Source organism: Camellia sinensis, chromosome 7, assembly GCF_055761805.1.
Source record: "Camellia sinensis isolate YWXY chromosome 7, ASM5576180v1, whole genome shotgun sequence".
In the NCBI taxonomy this organism is placed as follows: domain Eukaryota; kingdom Viridiplantae; phylum Streptophyta; class Magnoliopsida; order Ericales; family Theaceae; genus Camellia; species Camellia sinensis.
The window spans coordinates 90,291,301-90,309,766 of NC_138967.1; the positions used below are offsets into that span (position 1 = coordinate 90,291,301).

Below are 18,466 nucleotides of genomic sequence, written 5' to 3' on the forward strand. Positions count from 1 at the left end.
ATTTTACATTTTATACAGGCCCAAACTCTTTCAGAGAAAGGACACTCAAAGAAAAGGTGGTTGTGGTCTTCACATGGGTGTTGGCAGAAGACACACTCAGTAGATTGGGTCACACCAAAGAGTTTTAATCTATCTCCAGTGTTCAATCTGCCAAGGATAGCTATCCACACCACAAAACTCACTTTAGGGATGTTATGAGGCCCCCAAATAATCTTAGACCAGTTCACATGATCAAAATGTTGCCTTAATGAGTGCCATGTGGACTGGATAGTAAATTTACCATTAGAAGCAAGGCTCCAACTAACATCATCTGACCCACCAGAAGGGAGAAAGGTGGAAGGAGTACTAACAATGAGGTCCATAAGCTCCCATGAAGAAGGGAAAGGCCACCTCCAAGTAGTCCCCTCCACAATCGCACTAACCTTAGCATCTAGACTCAAGGCAGAATCATAAACAATTCTAACCCCAAATCTATCCCACACAGATCCCATAGGGTGCTAGTTACCAAACCAAAGAGATACACTGGACCCATCTCCCACCCTATGTTTGATTAAAGGGTAAATGATGGGTCTAAGAGAAAGAATTTTCCTCCAAACCCAAGAGGGGTCATTTGGCACCCTAACTCTCCAAAAACTTCTACCTTTTAGAATATAAGATTTAATCCACAGGCACCACATAGTTTGCTCACCCCCAGAGAAGAGGAACCAGATATGCTTAGCAATAGCAGCCTTGTTCCACACCATAAGAGATTTAAACCCCAAGCCCCCTTCATTCTTAGGGGAACACAATCTATCCCAAGACACCTTAGCCCCATACTTCTTCAGCTCACAGCCAGACCAGAAGAAGGCTCTAAACAGACTCTCTATGGAACGAATGACCTTCTTTGGAAGAATAAACAAAGAGGTCCAGAACACTTGCATAGAGAAAAGAACAAATTGTATTACAAAAGGAACCCCTAAGTACCTCACAGGCAAAGTGCCTTCACTGAAGTTACAAACCCTAAGAATCTCATCTCTTAAATTCTGTTCACACCCAGAAAAGAAAATGTGACTCTTATTAGGGCTAGGGGACAAACCAGACGAGTTTTGAAACTCCTCTAAGCCAGTTTTGATGGATTGGACAGTGAACACATCCCCTTTACAAAAGATCATCAAATCATCTACAAAACATAAATTGACAAGTTTCGTTTTATCACACCTCCAATGGAATTTGAATTCAGGATGAGAAGCCTTCTCAGCCAAAATTCTAGAATCTCCATGACTATAACAAAAAGGTATGGAGACATGGGGTCACCTTGCCTCAACCCTCTCTCCCCCCTAAAATAGTCATGAAGACTCCCATTAATACAAATAGAATATGTAGGGCTAGTCATACAAGCTTTTATCCAATGGATAATATTAGGAGGGAATCCATAGCTGTTAGGACATCAAGAACAAAATGCCACCTAACATTATCGTAAGCTTTCATAATATCCACTTTCATGGCACACCTGGGAGTAGGTGATGATTTATGATAGCCCCTCATAAGCTCTTGTGAAAGAAAAATATTATCAGCAATTCTCCTCCCAGGGACAAAAGCTGATTGCACAGGATCAATGAGATCATGAAGAACAATTTTAATCCTATCAGCAATGATCTTAGAGATGCATTTGTATAGAGTGTTACAACATGAGATTGGTCTGAAGTCCCCCACTTTTTCAGCATTAGGGATCTTAGAAATGAGAGCAATGGAGGTACTATTCAATTCCTGAAGGAGCTCCCCAGATGTAAAAAAAGATTTAATAGCTTCAACAACCTCTCTCCCCACAACATCCCAGGCTTTAAGAAAGAAACCCGCAGAAAACCCATCATGGGCCTTATTAGCTTTTAGGGATTTGAAGGCATCAGTGATCTCTTTCTCAGTAGCCTCCCTAGCAAGAGCTTGGTACTGAGCTTCAAACACTCTTTTGGTGACAAGGTTTCTAATCCTATCAAGCCCATTATAGTGGTCCACAAAAGGCTTCCCAAACAGATTAGTGAATGAGTCCACAAAAGATTTATGGACCTCTTCACTTTTAGTCGCTCTAACCCCACTAGGAAGCACAACACTATGGATCTAACCCCTATTCACATTACCCTTAACAGTTCTAAAGAAGAATTTGGAATTTCTATCGCCTAAACCTAACCATTGGACACGGGATTTCTGATGAGCAAGACTTTCCTTGGCTTTACTAAGATCCACATATCTACCATAGACAGAGCCCTTTCCTCCTCTTGAAGAGTTAAATTCATCGGATCTTTATCAAGCTTAATGTGAGAATTAAGAAGATGATCCTTAGCAACTCCAACTCTAGTAGAAATCTCACTGAACTCTTTTTTGTTTAAAGCTTTCAAAATAGGTTTTAGAGTCTTAAGCTTTTGACAGACCCTAAACATAGGAGAGCCCCTGATGTATTTTCTCCAAACACCATGCACTCTAGGGAGGAACTCAACATGGTCAGCCCAAAAATCAAAGAACTTAAAAGGTTTTTTTAATTTGGCCTCCTTAGGACCAAGGTGTACAATCACAAGTGAATAATCAGAGACACCAGGAGGCAGGAAAAGAGCATACGAGTTGGGATTAACAGTTAACCACCTCTCGTTAACAATGACTCTATCAAGTTTTGAAATAATAAAATTACCACCCCCGCATTTATTAGACCAAGTAAATTGACACCTAGCACAAGTCTTCCAACTCAGAATCCAAAACCAGATTATTAAAAGTATCATTAGCACTACACCAACCCTCCTTTCCCCCCCCCAATTTTTTCATATGAAAATCTAACAGCGTTAAAATCACCAAGGAAAATTGAGGGGTGATTAGCATGGCTGAAAGCAATCTTTTTAAGATCACAAAAAAGGGGAAGTCTCAGCTCATGCTTATTTTCTGCGTACACAAAAGTAGCAAAGAAATTGAAATTGCTCTCAAAAACAGTCACCTTTACAAAAATGAACTGGTTTGGCTTTTGAACCACCAAAATATCACAAAAGTTTGGATCCCAACATATCCAAATTCTAGCTGGCAGATTTGGTTGTGAATTAGACAAAAATTTCCATTTTCTAAAGCTATGTTCAAAAAGTTTAGCTTCATTTTCCATTTTAATTTTTGTTTCCAAAACGCCCATGTTTCCAAAACCCGCTAACATTCCAAAAAGAAAGTTTTATAGACATGATGAAAATATCTAAATAAAATAGAACACAACCAGACCACCACAAAAAGGACAACACTATTTACCTCTTTTTCTTTCTCTAGCTTCCTGATGTTCTGCCAGAAGACTTCTACTTAGTTGAACTACCCACCTTTGTTCCACCATCCCCTTTTCCTCCCTATATCTCAGGTGAATTTGCCATCACTTCATCTCTTCCCGCTTGCTCAATACTTCTAATAAAGTCCTCTGCTACTGGATTTATGATTTTTGCAATCTCCACCACCTCAGCATGGAATGCAACTATCTGATCTGTGGCTTTTTTGCATCAATCTCTTCAATCTCAGTATGGATAACAACCTCCTCAGACTGGACTTCATTCACCCTGTCATTTTCCATTGTTGCAGATGCACTTGTTTCTTCGATATGGACATTGTGGTCAGGGGATGGTTGGTAACCAACCTTCCTTTTTACCCTTATCCTTAACTTTTGTCCAGCCCCCATTAGGTTCAACCCTTTCTTCAGTGATCTTCTGTAACTCAACAAGTTTCTCCATTTGAGCAGAGAGGCAGGTTTTAGTTTCGTGCCCAAAAACATGGCAGTGCAAACATCTAGAGGGTACACCTTGATACTCCACATGGATAGTAATAGACTCTTCACCACTAGTGATGACAAAACTGTCAGGGAAAGCAGAATCCGCAGGAATATTCACACATACTCTAGCAAAGGAAATTCAACTTCCTGAAGATGTAAGTTGATCCATAAACAAAGGTACCCCCACTGCACTAGCTATCCTACTTAAACCATCCCCATCCCAGTATTCCAGAGGAATATTATAGAATTTCACCCAAACAGGGATAGTTTTCTTATCTTCCTTAGACAGCTTCATCATGCGATGCCACTACTTCAGAATGAGAAGGAAACCTCCCACATACCATGGTCCTCCCTCTAAGACATCTATGCAACAATCCCGATTTTCAAACATGAAAAAAATAAAACCATCATCATTCTTCAGGATTTCCACCAGACCCTTATTCTTCCACATATTGAGCGTGTTATTTTTAATTAGGATGTTAAAATACCTAGTGACCTCTCTTGGGTCTGGAGGAAAATTCTATCTCTTAGGAAGATCATCTATCCTCTTATCAACTTTAAGACTGGTAATGGGGAGAATGTTTTTTTGTGGTTTGATAATTAGCATCCCCTTGGTTCTCTTTGGGATAGATTTGGGCATAGGATTCTTTATGATACGGGTTTTCCTTATGATACCAAAGTTAGCTCCATTATCTCAAATTTTGCATGGAAATGGCCAACTGCTAACTCTTGGGAAATTAGGAAGTGGATCTCTTCCACTCCTCCAACATTTAGGCCTAGTAGTGAGACTCAGGATAGACCCTATTGGAAGCTTAATTCTGATGGGCTCTTTTCTATTCAATCTACTTGGGACTGTTGGAGGGATAAAGGTCCTAAAGTCCCTTGTGCTAATTTGATTTGGGAGCCTCCATCCATTCCTAGGGTTAGCTTTGTGGTTTGGCTGGCTACTCATGAGAGGTTAAATACTAGGGATAGACCCTCTTTGCCAAGCTCCTGAGGAGAATCATTCTCATCTGTTTTCACAACAACAAAAAACACATTTGGCGACCCAAAAATTTGTCGCCAAAAGTATAAATTTCGTCGCTAAAAGAATCGGCGACAAAGTATAAAATTGGTTGCCAAAGCCCTGTCACTAAAAGTATTGGCGACGAAATCAAAAATTGTCACCGTATATAGACATTTAGCGACAAGCAAAATTGGTCACCAAAAATCATATATTTTGTCGTTATAAAATTACAATTTGTTGTTAAAAGGTTAAAATTTGGATAGGCTATGTAGTTTTAGCGACAAATAAATACGTCGCCGAAAGTACTATTTAACGACAAAATTAATTTGGTCACTAAAAATTCACGTTTTTAGCGACGAAAGTTTTGGTTGCTAAAAGTTCTTAGAATAACCACTAACTTTTAGTGACAAAAAAATATATTGTCGCCAAATATATTAACAACGACAAAAACACCACCTGTCACTAAAAATTCACTACACAAATTTTGATTTTAATAATTTTCCTGTTCAAAATAATTCAAAACACTTGTTTTCCTGTGCACAATATATACACAAATGTAATGTAAATAATAATACACTTGTGCAAGACATTCATACTAATTCAAAATTAATAGCTATGAAAAATCTCAATAAACATAATTACAATTCTCTGACAATCTAAAACATGCATACCAAAGTACTTACAAACTACTAACATCAAACCCATAAATACATTACCAAATCCTATGTCAAAATATTTTCAAAAACACAAAACTAAATATTTTGATGCTAAACATCTAATCTATAAATCATTTACCAAAATCCTATGTCAAAATATTTCCAAAAAAACAAAATCAAATCTTCTGATGCAGCCCGAACTGTTTTCCACCATTGCCAATCTATCACATGAAAAAAGAAAAAACAATATTAGATTGACAAAACAAAAAAAAAAATCGATATAAATTTCACAATTTTGATTTTAATTTTGTAACGGGAAGTCCAATTGGGTGTTGTTTGCTCATACAAGTCTATTTAGGCTTGAACAAGTTGCCCGTACCAAGTTTCGATGGTTTCAGTGGTCATTTTGTAATTTCGGCCCCCGAACGGGCCTTTTAAGTCTTGTGTTTTACATTTTTTCTAGTAATTTTCTAACCGAAAATCCAATCGAGGTCCCGTTTGTTCCTACAAGTCTATTTAAGTTTGAACAAGTTGTCCATGCCAAGTTTTGGTGGTTTCGGTGGTCATTTCGCAATTTCAGCTCTCGAACACGCCTTTTAAGTTTGTGTTTTATAATTTTCCTTCTAATTTTCTAACAAGAGATTCAATAGAGGTCCCGTTTGTTCCTACAAGTCTATTTAGGCTTCAAAAAACTGTCCGTGCCAAGTTTCGGTGGTCATTTCGAAATTTCGGCCCCCGAACGGGCATTTTAAGTCTTGTATTTTACATTTTTTCTTGTAATTTTCTAACCGGAAATTCAATCAAGGTTCCGTTTGTTCCTACAAGTCTATTTAGTTTTGAACAAGCTGTTTGTGCCAAGTTTCGGTGGTTTCGATGGTCATTTCGTAATTTTGGCCCCCGAACGAGACTTTTAAGTCTTGTGTTTTACAATTTTCCTTCTAATTTTGTAACTGGGGATCCAATCACGGTCCCGTTTGTTCCTACAAGTCTATTTAGGCTTGAACAAGCTGTCCATGCCAAGTTTCGATGGTTTCAGTGGTCATTTCGCAATTTCGACCCTCAAACGGGCATTTTAAGTCTGGTGTTTTACAATTTTCCTTCTAATTTTCTACAAATCTATATAGGCTTGAACAAGCTGTCCGTGCCAAGTTTCAGTGGTCATTTCGCAATTTTGGCCCCCGAACGGGCATTTTAAGTCTTGTGTTTTACAATTTTCCTTCTAATTTTCTAACCGGGGATTCAATCGAGGCCCCGTTTGTTCCTACAAGTCTATTTAGGCTTGAAAAAGCTGTCCGTGCCAAGTCTCAGTAGTTTCGGTGGTCATTTCACAATTTCGGCCTCCGAACGGGCCTTTTTAGTCTTGTGTTTTACAATTTTTCTTCTAATTTTCTAACCGAAGATCCAATAGAGGTCCCGTTTGTTCCTACAAGTCTATTTAGGCTTTAAAAGGCTATCCGTGCCAAGTTTCAGTGGTCATTTCGAAATTTCGACCCCTGAACGGGCCTTTTAAGCCTTGTGTTTTACATTTTTCCTTATAATTTTTTAACCGGAAATGCAATAAAGGTCCCGTTTGTTCCTACAAGTCTGTTTAGGCTTGAAAAAGCTGTTCGTGCCAAGTTTCGGTGGTCAGTTCGCAATTTCGGCCCCTGAACGGGCCTTTTTAGTCTTGTGTTTTACAACTTCCCTTCTAATTTTCTAACCAGAGATCCAATAGAGGTCCGTTTGTTCCTACAAGTCTATTTAGGCTTCAAAAGGTTATCCGTGCCAAGTTTCGGTGGTCATTTCGAAATTTCAGCCCCCGAACGGGCCTTTTAAGCCTTGCGTTTTACATTTTTCCTTCTAATTTTTTAACCGGAAATGCAATCGAGGTCCCGCTTGTTCCTACAAGTCTGTTTAGGCTTGAAAAAGCTGTCCGTGCCAAGTTTCGGTGGTTTCGGTGGTCATTTCGCAATTTCGGCCCCCGAACGGGCCTTTTTAGTCTTGTGTTTTACAACTTTCCTTCTAATTTTCTAACCGGAGATCCAATACATGTCCCGTTATTTCCTACAAGTCTATTTAGGCTTCAAAAGGCTGTCTGTGCCAAGTTTCGGTGGTTTCGGTGGTCATTTCAAAATTTCGGCCCCTGAACGGGCATTTTAAGTCTTGTGTTTTACAATTTTCCTTCTAATTTTCTAACTGGAGATCCAATCGAGGTACCGGAGATCCAATCGAGGTCCCATTTGTTCCTACAAGTCTATTTACTAACATTGCAGCACAGCCTTACTATGATTAAACAAGTGATTAAAATATGAGATTTCTCATATATAGTTCTAAGAGCATACCAACATCAACATAGATCCTCTTTGCTGCAGCCTTGATCTGTTATGTAGATGGAAAAAAGATAACAAGAAAAGGCAATAGTTGGTCAAGTTTTTGTACAATAAGAATATGAAAGTGAAGCTAAGTTTCAAACTACCTAATTAAAAAGTGAAGCTAAGAGGCATGTCAACCAAAGTTGAGTTCAACCATCCATACCTTGAGTTCAAAAGTTTCTTTAGAAACTGTAGATGGAAAACTGTTAAGAGGCATGTAAACCAAAGTTGTTAACCCACCTGGGGCAAACAAAAAAATAAAGACAGCAGTTAAGAAACATAGCTTGAAGAAGAAAATTCTGCAGGTGAGGAAATGAGTAAAGTTCAACTTTGAGTGAGTATTTTTAACGCTGACGGATCCTCTTGCAGAGCTTTTATGAACTATTACAACAAAACATAAATAATAAACTGAATTTTATTTTTATTTTTACGATTAATTATAACTTCAAAGAAGCATTTCTTACCCTTGACATTAAAGCAAAATCAAGTAAAATTAGAGTATCTTCACAAAAGAAACCAAGACACCACACATCAAATACCATAAAGAAACCAAGACACCACACATCAAATACCATAAGGACAATAATATGCAAAAAGTCACAAGTCAGTTGAACTGATAAAACAAAAAACCAGTAAGAAAAAGAACAATTTGCAACCCAGGCATCACATCTTTATAGTTATATTTGTTTTACCAACACAAAGATACGAGAGAAAACAACAAATGAAGCTTCAGGTGCATTTGTGCTAATGCCAAATACTAATGCACCCAAAGAAGGCTTCAAAATAATTTGGAAAGCATACAACATGCAGTGGAATTCAAAAGAAAAATTACAAGTCAACAGGATAAATGTTAAATAAGACCTGGAAGAAGGTAATGAAGATAGAAGTGGAGCTGAATGAAAGGAAAGTATATCTAATATTCAAATAAATAATACTACAAAGGGGGAATAGCCAATAAGAAAGTGCACAGGATCTGCCACATTCTGGTTTTAAGAAACTTACATTCAGATTCTTCCTCAGTTTCATCATCACTCTCAACTTCCCATTCCGTAGATACAGCGTCAGAATCTGCTGCATTGATGAAACTGAAACTAGTAAAAAAATGATTAACAGTAGAGCTAAGAAGCAAGGACACAAGCACAAACAAAGACAGGATACAACATGTGACACGCCAACATGGATATTTCATAAAATGCAAGACATGAGACCAAATACCTTAGTAGCTCACATGGAGTCTCTTGCCATAGAGAATAAGAAATTGGTTAGCATCGCTGTCAACTGATGAACTTGAAAGAGCACATCCTATCCATTAAGAATGCCATTTTAAATATCAAATGAAATCCAACAAGAAATAGATTCATATCAAATAGTGTTACAAATATCTAGATGCACAAGAGTCAAAAAAAGAGCTCATCTCTAGTAGATATCGTGCCCGTCTGTAATAACCTAAAACCTGCCCACATCTTATTTATCTCCTGCACACATTAAACTAACATTTATATCTCAAGATTGTTGACACAGATTTAATCAATCAATCAACCAAACAGAGGAAGAAACGCAAACAGGACAGCCAAAGGCCTCATTTTAAAAGACAACAGATCCAAAGATCAAAAATCTGAGGAGGCCATGTCACAAACAGATCTGGGTAACCCATTTTTGGGCCCCACAAAAATGGATGACCCAGATCTATTCAACACTTACAAGAGCTAAGTACAAACAAAACAAGTCCAAAATCCCAAAATCCCTCTCTGAGACCTTGCCACAAACAATTCTAGTGCATAACCAGAAACTTGTCAAAACCGCAGCAACACAAAAGCTATGATGCTTGGATCATGAAGCAAACACAAACCCGCTTATCCTGAGCCTGATGCCTACAACCAACATCGCATTATAGTAAAAATAAAAAATAAAAAATAAAAAAATCAAGGATTCTAATGTTCTTCCTTCAAGACAAAAAGGAATATTCTGAGTGTAAAGAAAACAATTAATTATATCAAGCAAAGCTTGTTTGAAACAATAATACCCATCATAGAAACAAATACAGGGTACTTACAAGGCCCTTGTTCCTTCCACAGTTAATAAGTTCTCAGGAAAGATGACTTGTATCACAATGAGCAGAGAAGTTGACAACTTCCCACCGTTCTATTCGGATGGGGGTGAAGAGTTGCTTTAAAAGAATAAAACAAGAACAAGTAACTGCCAAATTAGTTCACAAAGTTCCTGAATTTAAGCAAAATAGGGAATGTAAAAGAATTATCAATTTCTGCAACCCTCTACCTAAAGTTGGAACACTTCTCTTCCATTATCATAACGAAACCAAGGGAATACCTTGTTAAAATTCCATCGTCCATTACGAGGTATGCAATCTTCGCCATTACCAACCTTCAACTACAAGATCAAACCCCAAGCCAAACACCACAAATAAAAACAACCAAAGGCTATCAGCAGCCACACCCAGATTCAGAGCATCACAGCCATCTGCAATATTTGTGTCTACTCTTTGCTGCTGAAAATAGTTTAGTTATTCAAATAAATAATAATAATAATAATAATAATAAAAATAAAATGATAATGACTAGTGTTGTTTACTCCATCTAATAGAATTATAATTTTGCCCATGTACTAATTAAAAGTAAAAACTAACTAATTGCCCATGTACCCTCTGTTCATTTTCTAATTCATTGCAATATGCAGTTTGACAACAAACTGTATAAATTCATTTACTGAATATCATGCTATAATTTTAAGCATTGAAGTCAAAAGATTCTTCTAGCAACTCTATTTTATAGCAGAAATTCATTGCCAGTAAAATTGCATATTCACTTTCCCTCCTGAAAGGCATGGGAGATGAAATTACTAATGTCTGACTATGAAAATATGTTTTAAAAAAATCTCAATCACAAATACACAAATAGTTTAAATGATGAAGAATAAAGGCAAGGCAATCTTAGCACAAAATTCAACCAAATGCATATAAGATCATATCAAATTACCATGGGCGAATATCACTTCCATTCACTCTAAGTATGTTCTCTCGCAAAGCCAAACCTGTGTAGAGAATTAACAACCATGCCTGAAAAACAAGCTTACTTGGTAAGTCAACAAGAGATGGAAATAGCTGAACAAATGACCCAAGAGACATCAATGCTGGAAACACACTTAGAAACGATTTTTCAAATCTGCATCAAAAAAGAAAACAGAAAAAAAATATACATATGAAAGTCAGTAATGCCCTTCACTGCAGATTGAGTCCACAGTATCTCCGAAAGCATTTTTTTAGATCCACCTTTTTGAAATTAAACATGTGTTTAGTTGTCAAAATTTCCGTTAGGCTCAATTAGTTTCAGTAGGAAATTACTATACCATATTTTGTTCCAACAAAGTCGGGAAGGTGCATAATAACTTTAAACATACAAAATAAGATGTGGCATAAGCAACAAAATTTATTTTTGAAGTAGCATTGACAGGACAAAAATAAAATAAAACTACAATTATGAATACCAATATATGAAGGGTCTTGTTAACAAGTGTCCAGGGGACACAAAAAGTTGATCCAAATTTTTTTTTTGAAAACACAAGACACTTTTTATTAAATTCAATGCAGTTTTTATGGAAATTAATGCACTTCTTTTAACTGTTTGACCTATTTTCAAGACTCCTTTATTTCAATCCCAATATCCAGCACTTTTGGCATTTGTCATATACAAATATCTCGAGGACACAACAATTGCACGAATTATAACTAAGATCATTCCAATAAAATAAATTAAATATATCTTTTAAGAACAGAACCAAAAAGATGACATGAGGAACTTAGCGTTAATGGGAAAAACTACAAATGCAAGACTGATGTTAGAGGAGGATAAGTTACCAAAATATTTGATATACATGTTTCATACTTCTTCTTTTCTACTTCTAAATCTGAAAATTCAGTCAAATAAAGAAACTAAACCCCAAGCAAAGAATCGTGCCAATTTCAAATCATACCTGAAGGAGAAATGTAGGGAAATTAGTTAAAAGTTTTCTCTTGTTAAGATTTCGAAAGTCCAGTGTAGCTTCAGCAACAACAGGGTCTAAAAGTTCACTGCAATCAAACATTGGAAGAGTGATTTTCAAATACGATTTATCGTATGATATGCCATAATAAATAGAGAATAATTGTTAGATGAAATCATAATTTCTTTTTTTCCCCATAAATAACTTATTGTGAAAGAAGGACTACAAACATCTTTACCAGCTCAAACATGAATGAATGAATAGGGTCTTTTAATACGATGGACTCCTCCCCTCTTCAGGTGGGAAATTCTCCAAAACTGGTTTAAGATGTTGGCCAGTCACTTTAAAAACATTACCATTCTTGGGATTTTCAATCTGGGCCCCATGAGAAAAAACAGTTTTAACTATGAAACGGCCCAGTCCATCTAGATCTCAATTTACCAGGAAACAAATGTAGTCTAGTTTTATACAAAAGAACCTTTTGTGAAGGATTAACAATTCCTTTGAGCACAAACAATATTAACATTAAAAACATATCATATACAATGACACGGGAGGACTAGTCAATCAACTAGATGCCCTTTTTTCTTCCAAAACAGCACACCTTTTCTGCTCCCTTATCAACAAAAATATGCAATCCTGCCTTTAGGCAATAGAAATATTATCCTTTATTCGATGAAAAGCTACAAACACAAGACCCTTGTGAGTACAAAGGTATACATCTTATGTAGACGGGTAGAAAATTAAGATAAAAATTACCATTTGTTTTGCTGAATTCGAGCAGCCCGAGCACCCTTGACAACATTGCGGTCAGATTTAGCGTTTTTGCTATTATCTAAGTCACCAAATATATATTTCATAAAAGGAACAAATAAAGAACAGAAGACGGGTAGTAATTAAAAGTTTTTACAAATAAGTATTTGAAGACCAAAATCAAAATATTAAAGGACTGGAGGTACAATGAAATCTTATCTAACCTTTGAGAGAGGTTTTGTGGATGTTATGAGATGATTTAGAAGCATATCGAGTCTTATGGGCCTTGTTGAGCAATTGATATTGTTGAAGGCTCAAATGTAGTTTTTCTACAAATTTAAATTAAATTCATTAAATCACAATTAAATACAAATTGAGAGAATGAATATAATATCCAAAATTCATAGAACAACTATGTAATTTTAAGCATTCATCACACCTCCCAACCAGCTTTATTGCTAGAACCTAGCAATTAGGGTGACTAAAATAAAATCAAAAAGTAAAATAAAAGCAACAACTCTAAATCACTTCTGCAAGAAATCACGATTGAATTTAGCACATGCAACAAGCCCTTAATCCAATAGGTTACCCCTCGTGGACGAGTAAAAGTCTCGTGAGGGTTTCCAAAGATGTTACCCACAAACATCCAAAAATTTCTTTACTAAAAGGATTTCTTTCACTCTCATGCCAAAGTTAAAGAACCAGCCATGAATTTCACAACCTTAACAAGATAATCAATCAAAGTTCAAGACACTAGCAGCAAATAAAGATATCTCATGACATTCAAAATTTGGAGTGTGTGAAAAAAGTTTAGCAAACACAGACACAATCTTAGCCTTAAAGTGAAATATAACCCAAATCTCTTTCTGAAACATGCTTCGACTCAAATCTCACAAGTTATTGCACTCAACAAATAAATCACTCAGAATATGGTGCAAAAATTGCTCTCAATGTATGCGAGTAGAACAATGTAAATCCAAGGCAAAATATCCCGCATACTAATTTTTTTGAAAAACGCTAATATGAAAGAGTCTAATGAATGGAATATCAAATACTGAGAATTAAAATTTCTAGAAATATTACCCACAAACGTCAAAAAATTTCTTTACTCAAAGGATTTCTTTCGTTCTCATGCTAATGTTAAAGAACAAGTCATGAATTTCACAATCTTAACAAAATAATCAATCAAAGTTCAAGACACTAGCAGCAAGTAAAGATATCTCAAGACATTCAGAATTTGGAGTGTGTGAAAAAGTTTAGCCAACACAGACACAACCTTAGCCTTAAAGTGAAATTCTGAAACATGCTTCAACTCAAATCTCACCAGTTATTGCATTCAACAAATAAATCACTCAGAATATGGTGTGAAAATTACTCTCAATATATGCGAGTAGAATAATGTAAATCAAAGGCAAAATATCCCGCATACTAATTTTTTGGAAAAACGCTATAATGAAAGAATAAATAAATAGTCTCATAAATGGAATACCATATACTGAGAATTAAAATTACCATACCATCACGCCTATCCATCATGTCCACTTGTAAACTATACCACTCTCAAGATCAAATAGGACTTTTATTTGGTTGTAATGTTTGGGTTGAGGAATTACGAAAAAATAATAAAAACGCAAAGTCGAATAAAAAAATGGATGTCTGAGACATTATTGGCATAAAAATAAGCTCTAATCTGAGAGATTATTGGCATAAAAATAAACACAGTTAGAGCATTATTCCAAATGTTTTGCTCTTTTTGTTACTTTTTTTTTTGTCTTTTTCAACTTCCTCCTGCTTTTTTTTTTTCTTTTCGTTTTGCCCCCCCCCCCATTGAACACAATTTATTTCTTCTTCTTTTTTTTTCCACCTTCTCTCCTTTTTTAATTTTTTTTTTTTCAAACAAATTTGCCATTGCCAAACTCAACTTACCCAACATATCTACAAAATTGAAAAGAAAGTATGGGTTGTGGGGTTAAACAAAGAAAGGCTAACATAAAGGCTCAAATTGGTTTCTAATGAAGTAATAATAAAGGAAAGAAAAATAAATAAAAGGCTCAATGAAACAAAGATGGCCTAAAATCATCTCTCAATTCATGATCTCAAAGGAATAAAAGTATGGTAACAAATTGATTTATCCAAGAGAGAGAATGACAAACTGAGGTGAGGAGAAGAGAGAGAGAGGGGGGTCGGGGCCAGCGGTGATGGTGGCGATGTCGTTGTGTCGTGACTATGAGAGAGTTGAGTTGAGAGAGAGAGAAGAACAGGAGAGTTGAGAGAGAGGGAGAGAGTTGAAAACGAGAGAGTGAAGAGAGTGAGAGAGTGAGATAAGTGTCAGAGAGAGTGAGATAGTTGAGAGTCAGTGAGAGAAAAGATAAGATCAAAAGTGAAATAGATATTTATATAATACAACTAAGAGGAACAGAGACGGGGATGAATCGGGGAAATTTCAGGGCGGGGCCAAGGCTGACGAGCCTATTCTCGTCCCCGGCCCTGGCCCGAAAATTATCGGGGATGTATTTTTCAATACCAGCCTCGGCCCTATGGTGAATAATTTTCGAGGAAAACCCGATTTATTGGGACAGGGTAGTCCAGTCCCCGTTGGGCCTGGTTGATATTGCCATCCCTACTGAACGCCTACTAGATCAAGCAACACAAGTCTAGTCCATACTACCCCCAAGGGAATGGACAAGCTGACCAACAAAACCGTCATCCGAATATTGAGTAAAATAATGGATGAAGCAGGGGGCACATGGTCTGAACGACTCCCCGTAGCACTCTAGGCGTATAGAACATCAAAGAAAAAGCCAACTCAGGCAACCCCATTTTCCCTAGTGTACGGGTCCGAAGCTGTGTTACCAGTTGAGTTGGCAGTACTCTCAGCAAGAATGGCTATGTCAGCACACTTAGTTCCAGACAGCAGAAAGAATGACATAGAGGTAGCTGAAGAAAGAAGAGATCGAGCCTCGCGGGCAATGGAAAAGTATCATCAATCCATAGCTCGTGCCTACAATCAATCTGTTCAGCACAAGAAGTTCAATAAACGGGACTTGGTATGGAAGACAGTGGACGAAATCATGTGGGGCAACTAATTCCCAAGTTCTCACCAAGATAGGAATGCCCCTACAAAGTTGCTGAGGCAAGCAGCAGCGAGTACTACAAGTTGACAAGAGTAGATGATGGGTTCAAAACTGGCCCTATCATCGACACGTTGTCTGCATGCTCGAGGAAACCATCGACTGCCTGAAGCCTATCCCTCATCCACGATAGGTCCAAGCCGTTCCTCTCAAAGCCGCTCAGGTTTGCCTCGGCACTTTCCACGAACTTGCTAGGGGTGGTCAGAATCTTCTTAGTAGCAAGGTCGCAAATGAAGCTGGCGAGTGACTCCAGCAGTGTTGTCTGCACCATAGATCCAGGAACGTTAAAAGCAAGAAAGGTGCCAGGGTGCAGCTCCTGGATATGGGGCGAGAGTGGGAGCAGCTGCGGAGGAGACCCAATAACTTAGAAAAGAAACTTTCTCTGAGGGTTGAGGGGACTCCCTCACACCCCTGCCAACTTCAATCACTGGAGGGAGATTGGTGGAGCGACCAAAGGTCTAAGGACGACGCACTTCCCCTGAAGATGATTGCCTAGCAGCATTGGAATGGGTAGATGCAGCGTTGGCGACCGGGTGACCTGCACCGTCATGTCGCTTCGAAAAGAGGTCTTCCATGTGGTAGTCTCCAACGATCAGATCTGGAACAGCAGTGGTATCCATTCCAGTATAAAAATCTTGGGATACCCTAAGGTCAACTGGCACTTTCGGAAAGTGAGTGGGGTACAAGTCTGCCAGCTGTTCAAAGGTTGCCGAAGCAATTGGGTCAGAGGTCCCAGCGACAGCAATAACAGTGTGGGTGGCTAAAGTGACAGCTACCTCTGCAAGTCGGTCCAAATTTAGAGGGGCCCCAACAGGAACAGTGGAAGCAGTTGCTACACTTGCACTCTCCTCCGCCACTTGGGCGTTCGGAAGTGGGGTCTGCTGAACTAATGGAGACTCAGTGGACTGGGAGGAACCACCAGATGCAGTTCCTAAGGGAGGTGGTGCAACTTCCAGCGGCTCTCTCATGCCGCTATCTTCCCTTGGAGTCTCAAGGAAAAAATCCTCTCCTCCGCCGACAGAGGAACGGTCGGAGTGCACAAAATCAGCGAGGTTTAGAGGCTCTGCACCCTCCAACTAGGCCGCCCGTAACAACTTCCACAGCAGGGGGAACTTCATTTTCTGCAGCCTCCACAACTGGCTCAGCCTCAGTAGTTGGTGCGGCCCCAACACTTGGTTTTTCTTCAACATCTGGAAGTACTGCCGACAGAGGAACGGTCGGAGTGCACAGAATCAACGGGGTTTGGAGGCTCTGCACCCTTCAACTAGGCCGCCCGCAACTTCCACAGCAGTGGGAACTTCATTTTCTGCAGCCTCCACAACTGGCTCAGCCTTAGTAGTTGGTGCGGCTCTAGCACTTGGTTCTTCTTCAACATCTAGAAGTACTGCCCTGTCGGTCCTGAACCTTGTGACCTTGTAGCAATGGGAAGGTCGTCGTCGTTGTCGTCGTCTGAATCTGAGGAAATTCCGATGGCAGTAGAAAAACCTCCAGGGTTGGTGGTATGGCCGGTGGGCCCTGATTTGCGATTAGTGATGCTTCCAGCCCAATTTGCATCTGTATGTACTTCCACTTGAAGATGTCCTTACTTTTTAAATATCAAGCCTTTATCAGGATTTCCCTTTAGATACCTTAGGATCCTGTATGCTTCTTCAAAGTGCTCCTTTCCTGGTGAATGCATGAATTGGCTTACTCTGCTTACTGCGAATGCTATGTCGGGACGTGTGTGAGATTAGTATATCAGTTTTCCAACAGGTCTCTGAAACTGGTCTATACTCATCACATCTTCAATTCTAGCATGCTGTAGCTTCAAGTTGAGCTCGGTTGGTGTTTCAGCAGCTTTACATCCGAGCAAGCATGTTTTTTTGATCAAGTCAATTGTGTACTTGAGCTGAGTGACAAAAATGCCCTCCTTAGATGTAGCGAACTCCATTCCAAGAAAGTATCTTAGTGCTCCAGGACCTTTATCTCGAAATCTTTAGCAAGTCCCTTCTTTTAACTTTTTCGATTCGGCATTATCATTACCTGTTAGAATTATGTCATCTACATAAACAATCAAGATAGCTCCTTTACCTTCTCTTGAGTGTTTATAGAACATAGTATGGTCTACTTGGCTTTAACTGTATCCAAGGTTTTTTACAACCTTCCCAAAGCGTTCAAACCACGCCCTTGGGGATTGTTTGAGGCCGTATAGAGACTTCTTTAATTTGCAGACTTTATCTATACCAAACTTCTTTTCAAAACCTGGAGGTAAGTTCATATAGACTTCTTCTAGATTTCCATTTAAGAAGGCATTTTTTACATTTAATTGATGTAGAGGCCAGCTGGAATTAACTGCTAGTGACAGTAAGACCCGAATTGAGTTCATCTTGGCAACTGGAGCAAAGGTTTCTTGGTAGTCAATCCCGAGGGTTTGTGTAAACCTTTTTGCCACGAGTCTCACCTTATATCTTTCCACGCTACCATCAGCTTTGCACTTCACTGTAAATACCCATTGGCACCCTACTGTCTTTTTGTCCTTAGGCAGATTCACTAACATCCAAGTGCCGTTCTTTTCTAGAGCATTCATCTCTTCCATAACTGTTGATTTCCAATTAGGATCATCCAAGGCTTCCTTAATAATTCTTGGGACAAACAGGTTAGATATTTTTGAAGTAAATGCTCTATGACTTTTAGAAAGTTTATCATAAGATAAATATTTCGCAATGGAATGATGGGTACATTTTCGAATTCCTTTCCTAATGGCTAGAGGAAGATCACAATCTATGGGTATAACATAGGTAAAACCGCTGAAGGAAATGGAGATGAAATAGAGACAG

The 18,466-nt window shown here is 38.3% G+C and overlaps 2 protein-coding genes across 12 annotated transcripts in view; both read right to left on the minus strand.

Annotated features, from left to right (window-relative positions):
• Positions 1-1,380: 1,380 nt before the first annotated feature.
• LOC145795946 (uncharacterized) lies at positions 1,381-3,331 on the minus strand. The gene is made up of 4 exons (XM_082880898.1): positions 3,253-3,331; positions 2,804-3,156; positions 2,229-2,705; positions 1,381-1,998 (listed from the first exon to the last, which is right to left on the minus strand). The coding sequence occupies exons 1-4, from the start codon at positions 3,329-3,331 to the stop codon at positions 1,381-1,383; spliced, it is 1,527 nt and encodes a 508-aa protein (XP_082737024.1).
• Positions 3,332-5,323: 1,992 nt separating this feature from the next.
• The window catches only part of LOC114319672 (uncharacterized), an 87,592-nt gene continuing 74,449 nt past the window's right edge, over positions 5,324-18,466 (minus strand). For 6 of the 11 annotated variants that reach the window (XM_082878639.1, XM_082878634.1, XM_082878636.1 and 3 more), the window contains 9 exons: positions 12,744-12,848; positions 12,526-12,601; positions 11,758-11,854; positions 10,764-10,843; positions 8,986-10,276; positions 8,773-8,841; positions 7,934-8,010; positions 7,741-7,777; positions 5,328-5,640 (listed from right to left, as the gene is read on the minus strand). In XM_082878639.1, the coding sequence (XP_082734765.1) occupies positions 10,264-10,276; positions 10,764-10,843; positions 11,758-11,854; positions 12,526-12,601; positions 12,744-12,848 (371 nt within the window). In that variant the 3' untranslated portion in view covers positions 5,328-5,640; positions 7,741-7,777; positions 7,934-8,010; positions 8,773-8,841; positions 8,986-10,263. The other 5 variants (XM_082878640.1, XM_082878642.1, XR_014335616.1 and 2 more) reach the window with 5 other exon arrangements.

Coding starts and splice junctions, on each gene's coding strand:
- LOC145795946 (XM_082880898.1), bottom strand. CDS start 3,331: ATGGTGGAACAAAGGTGGGTAGTTCAACTAAGTAGAAGTCTTCTGGCA. Junction 3,157..3,252: donor AGCTAGAGAAAGAAAAAGAG/GTAAATAGTGTT, acceptor TTGGAATGTTAG/CGGGTTTTGGAAACATGGGC. Junction 1,999..2,228: donor AGGAAAGGGCTCTGTCTATG/GTAGATATGTGG, acceptor CTGTTTGGGAAG/CCTTTTGTGGACCACTATAA.